Below are 16,408 nucleotides of genomic sequence, written 5' to 3' on the forward strand. Positions count from 1 at the left end.
TTTGCCGCGAATTACAAAAACAAATACTAGTGACCTACACAGAAATCTAAACCAAATTAAACTTTTTTTCGTTCTCTAAGATGTTTTTAAATTATTAATAAATTACAAATGTAGTAGATCTTAAGTTTTTTGTTTGCTTTTATTGTTAGATTCGGTTAATGAACTTTAAAATTGCAGATTAAATTTTTATGTGATATATAGGCTATAGTTGTTGAGTTAAATTTTATCAAGCTTGGATAAAGAATTAATATAACCTTGAATAATAAGTCTTAGCATGACTTCTACTAGGGTTGTCCACCAGAGCCTATACTCGACCAACCCGAGGCGAACTGTCTGATCTGTACAAAAAATCGGCCGACTCGACACCGGTGACAGTAGGCAGCGGGTTTCAACCTCTAGAAACTGAGATCGGTGGGTCGGTTGACGGGTTTGCTCTTCAAAATCCGATTCCAACCGATCCGACCGCCTATATATTAGAAACACCCACCGATTTTCTCAGGTATGTGGGTTTTCGATCATTTATCGACATATTCGTTGAGATCCGGCAAGATCTCTTCGAGAACTCGTCGAGATTTTAAGGTTTAGTGAGTAGGTTTAGAAATCTTGCTCGATCCGGCCATGTTTCGGCTAGATCTAGCAGATTTCGGACAGTTCCAGCCTGATTTCGCCTAGTTTCGCCTTCCCCGAGTCCAACTTACCACCAACCGATCCATACTCGATGTCCGAGTTGCTCGAACCGACTCATCTAACGGTCGGCAGTGGGTCTGGATGTTGGAGACCTGACGTGGTTGGGTCGATTCTGAGTTGGGCACAAACTCGACCCGAATTGACCCATGGATAAGCCTAATTTCTACTAATGGTATAAAATTGTATTAACATGCAGGGATAATTTTTTTGACACATTCAATAGTTTAAAAAAAATTATTTATTAATAACAGCTTCAATAGTTTTATGTTGCTAATGGACTAGGAATATTCTTTAAAGAATATGCAATGTTCTTATTTATACCATTAGTTCTTAAAGAATATTCAAACCATTAGAAAATGCATACAATATTCTTTAAAGAATATTCAATGTATTTATTTATTTTCTAATTTAGAGGATATTACTGGCTTTAAGGCTTCTTATTGTATGCATTTTCTTATGAGACATTTTGGCTTTGTCTTTGTATTTAAGATTGAAGTTAAGGTAGGTAGATGTATTGTTTAGTGATCTAGGGAGGTGGATGAAATTGTAAGTGACTAAGATAATTGGCAGATTCTTTCAAACATTGTGCTTTCAACTACAGTGATTAATTGGTCTGTGTATTTCAAAGGAGAAAGGTTGTGAGATACTTTGCTTGCTATATGTAGAGCTGAACTTGGACCTTGATGCTAAAACATATTTGAGGAACTTCATCTTTGTGACTTATTAAGATTTTATGTCACTCATCTTTCAGATAATGATTTAAATTAGTTGTTTCTTCAAGTAATTTCTATTTGAATAAACCAAGGTAAACTACTTATAGTTTTGATAGTGTTTTAGAGAAAGAGAACAATTGAAATTTTACTTTTAGTATTAATATAGAGCACTATGGGATAACCATGTTTCATTTGTAATGAGATGCTAACTCTAATTCCATTGATGACTTTATAGAATTCCCCTTTTTGTACCTGTCATCAATAAGTTATTTATGAAATGTTTTTCATATTGTCATTTGACCATTTTCAAGTTTTATATAGGTAATTCCCATTATTAGCAAGAATGCAGCCATGAAATACAACAGTGACTATTATACATGAGCCTTGCTATGATGCCACTTGGGTGCTAAAGTGTGTGATTACTTGGTTTGTATCTCACTTATTTGAGGATGAATGGAGATTCTTTTCAAATATATCTTTTGAATCCCACTTATGTAAGTAGTTTCAAATAGGTTATTAAGTGGAAAATTTCAGAGAGAATTTTGCAAATATTTTCAAGAACAGATGCTCTTTTCTAGCTTGAAAAAAAAATAAAAATGAAAGAAGCTTCCAAATCTTCTTCTTTATACTCAAGTTAGTTGGTTTGGTTTGTATTGATTGCAAGCTGTTAATGGGTTGGATTTCCAATTTGTTATTGTTGTTATATGTTTATACTAGAAATGATTATATAAATTTTTTTTTATCCTGTGCATCGCACGAATTAGTGACTAGTTAAATAAATTTTTTTTTTCTAAAACTCAGGAATATAAATCCTCTGTACTACTCTTTTTTTTTTTTCTGCTTTATCCTTTATGTTCCACCAATCATAACTTACCATTTATTTGTTTAATTTTTCTTATAGAATAACCAAGGTTTAAAATGGAAACAAATTTTTCTCCAAAAAAAAAAAGGAAACAAATTAAGTATATGACAAGTTGTGATTTGTGAAACATAATAAACTGATAAGTAGCAAGGTACGTTGCAACAGAAGTATTACTTAATGAGTGAGCTTATATATAACTAAATATAGATAAGTTAGCAAATTCTGGAATTGTTTTTCCACGGCGTTCCCTAATGTTGTCTTGTACTCAAATGTTTTTTTTTTTTAACTACAAAATAGAAATTCTACTCTAACTTAATCTAAGTGTATATGTGTGTGAAGCCCCCTCCTATAGACTTGAATCCCAACCCTTATCCCTTACACTTCATAAGCACTTATATTTATGGAGTGACTATCGCACAAAGGGTGTACGGTGATTAAGTGCTCAAATGTTAAACAGCCGTGAAACAAAGAAAAAATTAGAAAATTTGATAGTACACTGCCCTTTGAAAATGGGATTTTAAAATTTTCTAATTTTATTAGAATCAGTGTTTTTGCAGTGCTCCCGTCTCACACACACCAAGTTATTATAGGAAGGAATCGCATGGGGGTAGCCCCAAGATGAGGCAAGAAGTTTCTAATTTAGAATCTCATAGATATCATGACGTCTTAGGAACCAGTTAACCAACTTCTTGGGATTGACTTAGAATTTCAAAGAGTGTGAAATTGTGCATATATTAGCTTCTATTTTTTTTTTTTTTTTACAAAATTCTATCATCTATGTGCCACAATATTATTGGAGGAGAGGAGGGTATAATAAATAGAGACTTGTGATTGAATTTAATCTCTATGTCCAATGATTTAAATTCTATCATCTATGTGACAATATTATTGGAGGGTATAAGAGGATGCAATCCAAGTTATATTTTTTATAAATACTTTTATGAAAGTAAGTATTAAAGTAAGTATGCGTTTGGATTGCGTTTATAGGGAGCGTCTTGTGTCTAGCGTTTCTCTCTCTTTTTTTTCTTTTTTTTTTTTAAGTGCATTTCAGCACTGAAACACACTTCTAGTGGGTCTTGTGCACAGTTCACGAGACCTACAAACTTTTTTTTTCATCAAAACTTTCATTAAAAATAGGTCCCATGGCACTATTCACATATTTAAAAATGGGGAAATTACACTTTGCCCACCTGTGATTTGCACGAAAAACAATTTGCCTACCTATGGTTTAAAAATTGGCACCTTACCCGCCTGTGGTTAGCTCCGTTTATCTTCCATTACCCACCTCTGTTAAAAACAGGAGTATATTTGTATTTTTATTACCATTTTATGTCTCCCTCCTCTCAAAACATAAAAAAATAAAAAATAAAAATCAAGGGAAAAGAAGATCTAAAAACTAGGTTTTGTAAAAATTAAAACTTAACTTTTACATCTTTTCATGAATCAACTTTTAGATCTTCTATTTTAACACATTAAAAATTGAAATTATGTGTTTCTTCACCTCAACCAAAGAATGGAAAAAAAATCAATTAAGTTCACTAGGTCTTACTCTAAGAAGCACCACAGCCTAAACTAAATTCACAGAAAGAATTCATCTAGACTAACCCAATTCTTTCCTTCAAGTTGACAATAAAAAGAGAATGATGTGTATCCTGCAATCCCAGACATGAGTGCATATATAACTACCAGTGCAGTAAACAAAGCTCCTCGGTTGTATGGATAAAATAAACCAACCAACGTAAGCATAAAAATGAAGACAGTGCTAGAAATACAAACAAAGAATGAAGAAGGCATTTAGGACAGTGATGTGATAAACTAAGCTTCATGAATCTAAACAAAATATAAAAAATAAATAAAAAGATCCTTACAGAGTGAACAATTGGCTGCCAGAACCAAGGGCAGTATCAGATAAGGATTTGTACTTTGGGAACCGGAAAACATCACCATAAAAATGCATAATTTCAATTTTTAATGTGTTAAAATAGAAAAATTAAAAGTTGATACATGAAAAGATGTAAAAGTTAGGTTTTAATTTTTACAAAACCTAGCTTTTAGATTTTTTTTTCCCTTGATTTTTTAGTTTTTTTAATGTTTTGAGAGGAGAGAGACATAAAAGAGTGACAAAAATACAAATTTACCCATGTTTATAACAAACGTGGGTAATAGAAGACAAACAGAGCTAATCTCATGTAGGTAAATTGCCAATTTTTAAACTACAAGTAGACAAAATATTTTTTTAAACAAACTACATATGAGCAAAATGTAATTTCTCCTTTAAAAATTATTTTGTTATAACGTTTTCAATTTTCACTAAGTATAGGTCCATTCAAAATATCATCATCAATGTGAAAAGAAAGAATCAGTGTATACTTCGAACTCCGTGGAAGTAAAATCCATCGTTAGATCGGTGGTAGGAAGGGTTAATGGACGTACAGATTGAAAACAAACATCCCTATAAGCCACCAAACACTAAATATCAACACACATACATCTAGCATACAAGTTCACCAACATGTATCGTTTTCAAAGTTCAAAGCCCCCACTTTTTTTGCTTCCGTATTCATCTCCTTCTCAATCTCTGCCATTCCTTTTTTGCTACGTCACTCTTACTCTCTCTCTCATCACTCTCTTATTTTTGTTTTGTTTTTTCTTGGTTTTGAAGCAAAACAGAAGAGCTCTCTCTCTGTGGCAACAAAAAAGGGCACGTTTCATGTTTCCTATGTTTCGTTTTAGTTTAGATTTTTCTTTTTCTTTTCTCTCGTTACATTAACGTGACCCTTTTCACTATGTAACGTTACACGCGAAGTAACAAAAACAAAATCTTATATATAGGTTTCTTTGTTTCACTATACCTTTGAACCAAAGAGAGAAAAGAAAAGGAGAAGATGAAAGAAGGAGGTGATGATGATGGAAGAGGAGGAGGAGGAGGAGAAGGAGATGTAGTAGCCACGGCTGTGAAAGTTGAGAACCAGAGGGTTCCATTCCATAAACTGTTCTCTTTTGCGGACCGGCTCGACGTGATCTTGATGATTTTGGGCACCATAGGAGCCATTGCCAATGGGCTATCACAGCCGCTCATGACACTCATCTTTGGGCAGCTGATCAACTCGTTTGGCTCCAGTGACCAATCCAATGTCGTTAAACAAGTTTCTAAGGTACGCATTTCTCTTTTTGCAATGTCTTGTAGTTGTAGGTCTTTTTTGTTTCTTGGCTTCCACGCATGGTCACTAGATTTTTATTTTTTATTTTATTGGTCACTCTAACTGGGCTTAAAATTAAAGGAGGATAAACTCACATGCTGAACTTGAAAGTTGAAACTAAATTTTTTTTTTTTACCAAAGAGCATAAAATTGACTTTTAGGGTCGGTTCGGTTGGAGAAGTGAAAAAGTGGGAAAATAAAAAATTGTGGGAGGATGGAAAATATTTAGTTTTCCCTCTTGTATGTTTAGTTGGAGAGATAGAAAAGTGAGAGGGTGGGAAAAGTGAGAGGGTGGAAAACTCTTTTATTTGGTTGGAGAGAAAAAGGGAAGGATGAAAAATGTAATTTATATAAATTGACTATTATATCCTTGTTACATAATATGTAAGAAATAAATTTATTTGTAATCATTATCTAATATAAAATTTATCACATCATATATATAAATTTATATTATTATTTTTATTATTATAATGCAAAAAAGAAGAAGACAACGTGGAATAGGGTCATGTTGAAAAAAAAAAAAAGTGAACATCAGGTCGTTGTGAAAAAAAAAAAGAAAAAAGAAAAAAAAGAAGGTCAAGTCACGTTGTGGGAAAAAAAAAAGAAAAAATAAATAACGTCAGGTCACGTTGAAAAAAAAAAAAAAAAGGTTGAAAAAAAATAGGTGAAAAGAGGGCATTTTTGTAAAAGTGCTATCATATATAGCACTTTTCTCTCTAGATTTCCTTCTTATTTGAAAGGAAAAAAAAATGTGGGCCCGAAGAAAAAATTTTCTCTCGGATTTTCTCTCATTCTTATTTTTCTTCCCCAAACGAACAGTGAAAAATACTATTTTCCATTCTCCCTGTTTTCCACCCAAATAGATGGACCCTTAAGGTTGCTATCTAGCTGAGATATTTTTCTTCCCCAAACGAACAGTGAAAAACACTATTTTCTCTTCTCTATTTTTCATTCTCCATGTTTTCCACCCAAACGGACAGACCCTTAAGGTTGCTATCTAGCTGAGATATTTTGCTAATCTAGAATTAATGACTGACTAAAATATATTCCTTTACTGTATATTTTATGAAATGACTGAATTAGTATTGTATTACAGTAATATCTATCGTAGGGATGGAAGGGGCTTGTATGTTTAAGTTTGGTACTCAATTTTTTCTCTTTTTGATGGTACAACACTTCTTTGGTGCTCAAACTTTCACCAGTATTGAGGTATTTTAATGTGATTTGAGGGTTTATTATATTGATGACTTTGCTACCTAGTAAAATCTTATGATGCTTGATTTGATGATACGATTGAATCTACAAGACTCTAACCGATCCTACCTAAGATTCTGGCTTTAACAACCTTGGTGTTGTGTAATGCACTAATGCTTCAAAAATTAAGTAAATACAAGACCCTCTAACCGATCCTACCTAAGATTCCAATTTTAACAACCTTGGTGTTGTGTAATGCTCCAAGAATTAAGTAAATGCAAATTATTGTAGCTTCGATGACAAGCTGTATAACTTTTAATGAGTTTGGATCATAATTAATAATGATGAATAATAAATTAGGGTGCAATTAGGATAGCTCTAGATTCATTTATTATTATTATTTTTTTAAATGGAGATTTCAAGATGTGTACTGCCATGTGTTGGTACACATGACTAGGGGTGGCAATTCGTGTTCGCGTGTCGGGTTCGTGTCGTGTCAAGTCATGAGTATTCGACTACATAGGTCAACACTAACCCGACATGTTTATTAAACGGGTCAAGATTTCTCAACCCTAACACGACCCATTTATTAAACGGGTCAGTCGTGTCGACCTGTTTATCAGATTTTATCAAAATGAAAAATAAAAATTAATGAAAAAACAAACAAATAAATATTTTTAATATAAAATTCAGAACTAACGAGTAATTGCATCACAAATAATCATTCAAAATTAAAGTATATCCCAATATCACAAATAATCAATCACAATATGTCAAAGAAAATAAATCACAACAACTAATAAGTTTATATACCTAGAGTTTGAAGGGTATATTGGTAAAATATCATTTAATTAAACGGGTCAGAAGGGTCAAACGGGTTCTATGTGTTCAACACTAACCCAACCCATTTATTAAACGGGTTAGTCGTGTCAACCCAAATATGACACGAACCCGTTAAGTCTCAACCCATAACTTGCTAATTTCGTGTTGTGTCGTGTCGAGTTCGCGGGTCGTGTCAAATTTTGCCACCCCTACACATGACATGGGTTTTATCCTTTTTTTTGGGGGGGAGGGGTGGGGGGGGGGGGGGGGGGGGTACCAAATTGAGATACTGCAGAAGAAATGTACTAGGGAGCAAAAATCATCACTTTTATTTATAATTAATATCTGCCCTTATTGGGGACGATGGTCCCTTTTCCAAGACTGATTGTTGAACTTTCATTTTAAATAGCTGACATAAGGCCGTTTTGGGATGTTACAATGCAATAACCAAGGTTTGGTTATGAAAAGTATTAGCCATATTCTTATTTTTTTTAATTTTTAATTTTTTTCTGAATGAAGATGGACCATACTTTTCCACGTTTTGCACTTGGAATATATGTTGACTTTACTAGTATATATGTGCCTGTTTGATTTTCAGGTGGCAATAGACTTTTTGTACTTAGCAGCTGGTACGGCAATCGCTTCATTTCTACGTAAGAGCAGAATGTTGCTAATTGTTTCTTGCACTGCTGCATGTTTTTTCCTTATGTGATATTGTTATGCTTACGCATGAAGAGTGTGATTTCAGTGCACTTAGGTTGGTATTGGCCTTAAATTGTGATTGTTTTTTTACATGGTCATTGCTCATTGAGTCAACTGGCCTTGTGGACAAAACACTAACGCACATATGCGTACATGATAAATGGATTACTTTCATTTCAAACTAATAGAATATGCAATCGGTACAAGAATCGTCAAGGTTGGTGCCTGATAAGGAACTTCACTAGAGCAAGTATCATGTGCATAAAAAGCTTCTAATTCGAATATAAGTGCTTCATATTGAAAAGTTGCTGTTATGTAATAGGAGCACATGTTGGCTAAGGATCTCTTAATAATGGCTAGCATTGATCTAGATTTAGCCCTTGGATTTAATTGGTGATAATTAATTAGATGAATTCATCTTAATCAATGATCACTTTGTGCCATATGTTGCAGAGGTAGCAAGTTGGATGGTAACGGGAGAAAGGCAGGCCACCCGAATTCGTAGTTTGTACTTGAAAACGATACTAAGACAAGACATTGCCTTCTTTGACACTGAAACATCTACTGGAGAGGTCATCGGGAGGATGTCTGGGGATACCATTCTCATTCAGGATGCCATGGGTGAAAAGGTAAACCTCCTCCTTGTTTGAAGAACCCTTGCATGCATGACGGACTATTTCCTTGATGAAGTCTTTATTTGTAGGCCTACATTTGCAATAATTATCTTATGCACCAGATATATGTATCCTCCCCCTTACACCGAGTGAACCCTACAGCCATAATGGATCTACAAGTTGTGAGAGGGAAGATGCATCTATCCTACGCATGAGATACCTTCTCCTAAATGTGTTAGTTTCACTAATATGTCATGCATACAGCTTTTACTTAACCTTGGTTTTCTATACTATATCTCAACTTCATTATTGGTCTAGGATTTAATTAACAATTAGTCTATTGACAGGTTGGAAAATTCATACAACTTTTTTCTACTTTTGTTGGTGGATTTGTGATTGCCTTTGTTAGAGGATGGCTCCTTTCATTAGTTTTGCTTTCTTGTATACCTGCTATTATCCTTGCTGGTGGAGTTATGTCAATCCTGCTGTCAAGAATGACAAGCCGTGGGCAAGTTGCTTATGCAGAAGCTGGAAACGTAGTAGAACAAATAGTTGGAGCCATAAGAACAGTAAGGAATCGATATAACAATCTACAATAAGCACCTTTCCAAAATATCAAATTTTTTTATTCTATTTTTTACTGTGCAAAGGTTGCTTCTTTCACTGGGGAGAAGAGAGCAATAGAAAAGTACAACAAGAAGCTAAGAATTGCCTACGCTTCTACAGTTCAACAAGGGCTGGCCTCAGGGCTAGGACTAGGTATACTTTTACTCATTATGTTTTGCAGTTACGCACTCGCTGTATGGTATGGAGCCAAACTGATCATTGAAAAGGGATACAATGGAGGACAAGTCTTCAACATAATTTTGGCGATCATGATGGGTGGAATGTAAGTAGTGTGTCACATTTGATAAATAATTTTTTGATAAGCACATTAATAAAATAATTGGCATGATATTTCATCTCCATCACGTATAATGTTTATATCTTTCTCCATGCACACTTATGACACATATCATTGTTAATTTAGACAGTCCAATTTGATTATCTTGCTATTAATTTCACTTATTCCTATATATTTGTCTATGATCTCCTTGACTAGGTCTTTGGGCCAGACATCCCCTAGTATGAATGCATTTGCATCAGGGCAAGCTGCAGCTTTCAAAATGTTTGACACAATCAAGCGAAAACCCAATATTGATGCCTATGACACCAATGGGCTTATATTGGAGGACATAAGAGGTGAAATTGAACTCAAAGATGTGTACTTCAGATACCCCGCAAGACCAGAAGTACAGATCTTTTCCGGATTCTCATTGCATGTTCCAAGTGGCACAACTGCTGCTCTAGTTGGGCAAAGTGGAAGTGGGAAGTCTACAGTGATCAGCCTAGTTGAAAGATTTTATGATCCTGAAGCTGGTGAAGTACTTATAGATGGTGTAAATTTGAAGCAGTTGCAGCTTAAATGGATAAGGGAGAAGATTGGTTTGGTTAGTCAAGAACCTATTCTTTTTGCGACTACCATAAAGGAAAACATAGCATACGGGAAGGAAAATGCGACTCAAGAGGAGATCAGAACAGCAATTGAGCTTGCTAATGCAGCAAAATTCATAGACGAGCTACCCAACGTAATCATAGTCCTTTTATTTTTAGTGTTTCTGAATTTTACAGATTGAAGTCTAAGAATATGACTCAATTCTATCCGTTTATTTGCAGGGCCTTGATACAATGGCGGGGGAGCATGGAACTCAACTCTCTGGTGGACAAAAGCAAAGAATTGCAATTGCAAGGGCCATTCTAAAGAACCCAAAAATCCTCCTCCTTGATGAAGCAACAAGCGCACTGGATGCTGAGTCTGAACGCATAGTTCAAGATGCATTAGTAAACATCATGTCAAATCGAACAACTGTGGTTGTTGCACATCGTCTGACAACTATTAGGAATGCTGACATTATAGCTGTGGTGCAAGAAGGGAAAATTGTAGAGAGAGGTAAAACTCAACCTGCAATTTCCTTCCCAAATTTCCAAATTTTCACACCAAATTTTAATTGTTATGAAAAATCTGAATTTTAGGAACACATGAGGAGTTGATAAGAGATCCAGAAGGGGCTTACTCCCAACTAGTTCGCCTGCAAGAAGGAGCTCATGAAGTGGAAGACACCAGAACCTCTGACTTTGATAAGACTGATACAATTTCTGATATAGATAAGGCCATGGCTAGTTCTGGCAGCCCGAGATTCTCTATGGGAAGATCCTTAAGTAGAGGGTCATCAGGTAGCAGGCATTCTTTCAGAATTAGCTATGTTATTCCTGGAGCAATTAGTGCCTATGAGACTCGAGAAAATGGGGATGTGAGTTTTGAAAGAAAAAAGGTGTCCCTGAAACGATTGGCATATTTGAACAAGCCTGAGTTTCCAGTGTTGATAGTAGGATCCATTGCTGCAGCCATACATGGCGTAATTTTCCCCATGTTTGGCCTATTACTGTCATCAGCCATTAAAATGTTCTATGAACCTCAAGAAAAATTACAAAAAGATTGTCGATTTTGGGCACTTGTGTTTGTGGGTTTGGGTTGCCTTTCTCTGGCAGTTCTTCCAGTGCAAAATTACTTCTTTGGAGTAGCAGGTGGAAGATTGATAGAACGAATTCGATCCTTGACATTTGAGAAGGTCGTGCACCAAGAAATAAGTTGGTTTGATGATCCTGCAAATTCAAGGTGTGTTGAACAAGTGGCAATTCTTATGTGCTACCATATTTTTCACATTCTAACCATTTAATCTTTTTTCCATTTATCAGTGGTGCGGTTGGGGCAAGATTGTCTACTGATGCTTCCACAGTCCGGAGTCTTGTTGGTGATGCCTTAGCCTTAGTTGTTCAGAATATATCGACAATCATAGCTGGGCTACTCATAGCATTTACAGCTAATTGGAAATTGGCTTTGATAATTCTAGCTGTGTTGCCAATCTTGTTTATGCAAGGATACGTTCAGATGAAATTTATGACAGGGTTCAGTGCAGATGCCAAGGTCAGGTTTCTCTTCAAATGTCCACATTCTATATATGCATATGTTAGATGTACCAATGACGTTGCAACCATTTTCAGGTGATGTATGAAGAAGCGAGTCAAGTGGCAAATGATGCCGTTGGCAGCATTAGGACTGTTGCGTCATTTTGTGCTGAAAAGAAGGTGATGGATTTGTACCAAGAGAAATGTGATGGCCCCAAAAAACATGGAGTTAGGTTAGGGCTCATAAGTGGAATAGGTTTTGGCTTCTCTTTCTTTGCACTCTACTGCACAAATGCATTTTGTTTCTACATCGGTTCTGTTCTTGTGAAACATGGAAATGCAACATTTGGCGAAGTTTTAAAGGTACAGTCTGAGTTGTTTGTTTCTCTCCCCTCATATCCATGTAGGAGTGGTTTTATTCTGCCTATATAACTAATGAATTTGTGCAGGTTTTCTTTGCTTTGACAATGGCCGCAATTGGAGTTTCACAATCTAGTGCTCTGGCTCCAGACACAGGCAAAGCCAAGGATTCAGCAGCTTCAATATTTGAAATTCTTGACAGCAAGCCTAGCATAGATTCAAGTAGCAATGAGGGAATCACATTGCCCTCTGTAACTGGGAATATTGACTTAAAAAATGTTAACTTTAAATATCCCACACGTCCCGATGTTCAAATTTTCAAAGACTTGTCCTTGAGAATCCCCTCTGGAAAGGTATATTACCACTGAAATTTCTTTTCTTTTCTTTTCTTTTTTTCCTCTGTAATATTTGAACCGATGATGTACCAAAACAAAAACCCCACTTCATAGATTTTCAATCTGTGATGTTTGTATGTTGCATATTAATCTTAAACCTATATGATCTTCCACTTGACATTTATGTAAGGCTGCATGCACTTGTGTACTATTTGTATATTTGTATCAACTATAAATAAATATATTTTTTTAATATATAAATTGAATCAATTTTTCCTAACTCGAAATTCTATTTGCAGACTGTTGCTTTGGTTGGAGAGAGCGGTAGTGGAAAATCAACAGTAATCAGCCTCATAGAGAGATTCTATGATCCTGATTCAGGTTGTGTACTGTTGGATGAAATTGATATCCGAAAGTTCAGACTAAGCTGGTTGAGGCAACAAATGGGATTGGTTAGTCAAGAACCTGTCCTCTTCAATGAATCCATCCGTGCCAACATATTATATGGCAAAGATGGGAATGCTACAGAGGAAGAGATCGACGCAGCCACAAAAGCTGCAAATGCATACAATTTCATTTCCTCACTGCCTGATGGCTATGACACCTCTGTAGGGGAAAGAGGAATACAGCTATCCGGAGGCCAAAAACAACGAATAGCCATTGCAAGAGCTATACTTAAGAACCCGAAGATCCTTTTGCTCGATGAGGCCACAAGTGCACTAGATGCAGAGTCAGAACGCGTGGTGCAGGAGGCTTTAGATAGAGTGATGGTAAATAGAACAACAGTTGTTGTTGCTCACCGCCTGAGCACAATCAAAGGAGCTGATACAATCGCGGTGGTGAAGAATGGTGTGATTGTTGAGAAGGGAAGACATGAAATTCTGATGAAGATCACTGATGGGGTCTATGCCTCTTTGGTAGCACTTCATATGAGTTCTTCAACGTGAAGAAAAACAGCAGTATAATAAGCTCATTTTGATTAATAGTTCCGGTTTACACGTCTCTGGATTGTAATTCAGAAGCACGTAAATGCCATGTGCTTTATTTATGCCTTGATTTTATTTTATTTTTTTAAAGAAAAAAATTTATCAGTGATGGTACAATAATTTTTCTTTTATTCAGTTTGTTACTTAGATGATTTCATTGCCACATTATCCAACCCAATTTATTGGAAATAAGATATGGGTTGAGATGATCTTAATCAAATAAGATAAAGAAGTAAAGATTATAATTAATAACATTAACTAATAACCTCTTCTATCACCTTTTTTATGTAGGAAAGATTATATTTAATGGGTTTTGCTTATTTCTAGTACATTTTTAACTGTTTTAAATACACAATGACAAGTAGTAGTAGTAGTGAGTTTTAATCTCCACATTTTATTTAGTTAGTCAGGGATGTGGAAGTATCTCATTAAAACAAAAAAAGACTCCAGTTAAAAAAATACTGGAAATAAGTCAAACTCATAATTCATAACATTAACATCTACTCATTTTTTTGTTGTATTACTTGCACCATGTGTACATACAGACTTTACAATGAGCAAACTTGGTTGTTGCAAGATAGGTTCTCCCAACAAAGATAGATAGACAGCGGGGGAGAGATAAATATGTTTAAATTATTATATGAAACAATATAAAGGATATCAATATAGGTGGTTGGTTTTTTTAAAATAAATATTATGTGGGTGATTATTACAACCTCTTTTTGGTTACTTCTAGATGCATATCTCCTACGACCATTTATATTTTTAATTACTTTATGATTTTGTAAAATTCTAAATGTGTAGTTACTGATTTTGTAAAACTTAAAAACTGAGGTGATAATAAATGTCATTGGTGAGCTTCAATCATTTCATTTTTTTTTTTTCTGAAATTTCAACCATTTCATAAATGAATATTTGAATTGCCACTTATAATTGATGACACATCAATTTGTGAATCCAATATAGAAAAACTTGTAGTACTTGTATCACTATGTATTTTTATTGACTTAGCAAGCATACCATTGATTGAACTAGCTAGTGAAAAAAACTTAGCTTTTGGATTGGATTAATGTTCAATATGTTCTCAAAAAAAAGTGCTTAATAACAATATACACACAATCACACTCTCATTAAATTACTTTATTTGTTGATTAATATAATCACAAAATTTAAACCCATATAATCACACTTTCATTAAAACTCTATCACCGAATATAAGAGTATTTTTATTTGAGTATGTTTATTGAAAACTTCCTCTATTATACAAATGCTAATAAGCAAGTATGTCAAGAATAATACATGGTACTTGTTTTCTACATGACCATAATAAAGTTAAAATATATAAGAGTTGGAAGGAAAAAATGTCAAGAGAATACAATTTGACTAAAAATAGAAGAAACTCATAACAAACATCAATTATCAAATGACACTCGAAGAAACTCATAACAAACATCAATTATCAAATAACACTCCTCTAGTATTGTTAGTAAATATCTTACACTACAACATTAGGGAGATATATTATAATGTTGATATTAAACTAAAATCAACCACATATCAGTGGAAAGTCATTTGCCACTAAGTTGTAAGCTCACAAACACAAACAACCTCCGTATCATTAGCTTTTACATTGAAAATTAGGGCATTCAAGACATTGGCAACATCAAAGTAGCATTGTGAAAAACTCCCCACACTTGAACTATGTACTCCATATAAGCCTATCAAGAAATACCTCATGACTTTGCAGGTTGTATTGCATCGGTTTGGGGGTTTCAACCTTGTCTCTTAACTAATTACATACACTTATTTCCATCTGCAATGTGCATGTAGGGCAACACATGGTGCGGTTTGGCTGGTTTTGGGAGAGAGGGTTTACACCACACCTATAGAGTGCAATTTTCTCTCATGCCTGACCGCACCCCACCTATGGAGGGGTAAGAACCGGTTTATGCAAGGTGTGGTGCACCATATCCTTTTGGTGTGGCTAGTTTAGTTATGAGTCACTTTTAAAAAATGATTCTAAATTTTGGGCTATTTTTCCACTAAAGAAATGTATTTTTGAGACTATTTTGATTTTTTTTTCAACTAGGTCTTTTTTATAAAATTAAAAAAAAAAAGATTAATTTTTTTAAAAGCCATTTGGGCTTCTTTTTTTTCTTTTTTTTTTTCTAAAAAGAAACTAGGCATTTCTTGCTATTTTTTACTTTAAAACTCAGGCTTTCTTTATGCATGATAGGCTTAACTTTAAACCCTTAACATCTCGTTTGAAAGGAGGGAAAGTGATGGAATGTAAAGGAATGAAAAGGATATTTTTCTTCCATTTATTTGTTTGGGAGTTTTAATGGAAAGAATTGAAATTTCCTTCTTTTGTTTTGTTTCGGAGTATAAATGAGAGAAAATGAAATTGGTAGGAGAGAACACTCATTCCTCTTTATTCCTTTGAAAACTCAAATTTTCACTCTCCCTAAAATTGGGAAGCATTTGAGGGAATGAAATTAAATTTGATGAAGATTTTACTAGAACTCTAAAAATACACTTATATATTTAGCTTTTTATTTTAAAATAGCGATCTAATGATAACTGCTTAAAGTTACACTAATATCTTATTTTTTATAGGCAATATCACATCAATCAAATGTTTAATTAAACATAAATATATGAATTTGAAAGTTTTCTCTAAAATATACTTATCACATATATTTTTCTTTTGTAGAAGATTAAAACTGATAAGTTAATCATGCAAACATTCAGTCAAGAGAATCCAAGAGTTAAGATCAATTGGAGCATGATTTTTGAAGTATTAAACAAGTAAAAATGTGTGAGAATAAAAAAGAAAAGAAAGAAATTCGGTCAAGTCAAAATTGGAAAAATCCTGATATGGAACAATCTTGTGGTGTCTTAATATTTTTGCCATTACTTTTAGC

The 16,408-nt window shown here is 34.3% G+C and overlaps 1 protein-coding gene across 1 annotated transcript; it reads left to right on the top strand.

Moving 5' to 3' along the window:
- Positions 1 to 4,836: 4,836 nt before the first annotated feature.
- On the top strand, positions 4,837 to 13,601 carry LOC142637462 (ABC transporter B family member 9-like). The gene is made up of 12 exons (XM_075811734.1): positions 4,837 to 5,417; positions 8,080 to 8,134; positions 8,637 to 8,812; positions 9,145 to 9,366; positions 9,448 to 9,686; positions 9,900 to 10,425; positions 10,514 to 10,787; positions 10,871 to 11,513; positions 11,594 to 11,822; positions 11,900 to 12,166; positions 12,253 to 12,516; positions 12,798 to 13,601. Exons 1-12 carry the CDS (start codon positions 5,148 to 5,150, stop codon positions 13,443 to 13,445), a joined length of 3,813 nt encoding a protein of 1,270 aa, XP_075667849.1. The 5' UTR covers positions 4,837 to 5,147; the 3' UTR covers positions 13,446 to 13,601.
- The last annotated feature ends 2,807 nt before the right edge of the window (positions 13,602 to 16,408 follow it).

The sequence above is a fragment of the Castanea sativa genome, chromosome 5, assembly GCF_040712315.1.
Source record: "Castanea sativa cultivar Marrone di Chiusa Pesio chromosome 5, ASM4071231v1".
NCBI lineage: Eukaryota > Viridiplantae > Streptophyta > Magnoliopsida > Fagales > Fagaceae > Castanea > Castanea sativa.

Excerpts from the sequence above, each read along its gene's own strand:
- LOC142637462 (XM_075811734.1), top strand. The coding sequence starts at position 5,148 with ATGAAAGAAGGAGGTGATGATGATGGAAGAGGAGGAGGAGGAGGAGAA. Across the intron at positions 9,367-9,447 it reads TAGTTGGAGCCATAAGAACA|GTTGCTTCTTTCACTGGGGA; the intron begins GTAAGGAATCGA and ends TACTGTGCAAAG. Across the intron at positions 11,514-11,593 it reads GATGATCCTGCAAATTCAAG|TGGTGCGGTTGGGGCAAGAT; the intron begins GTGTGTTGAACA and ends TCCATTTATCAG.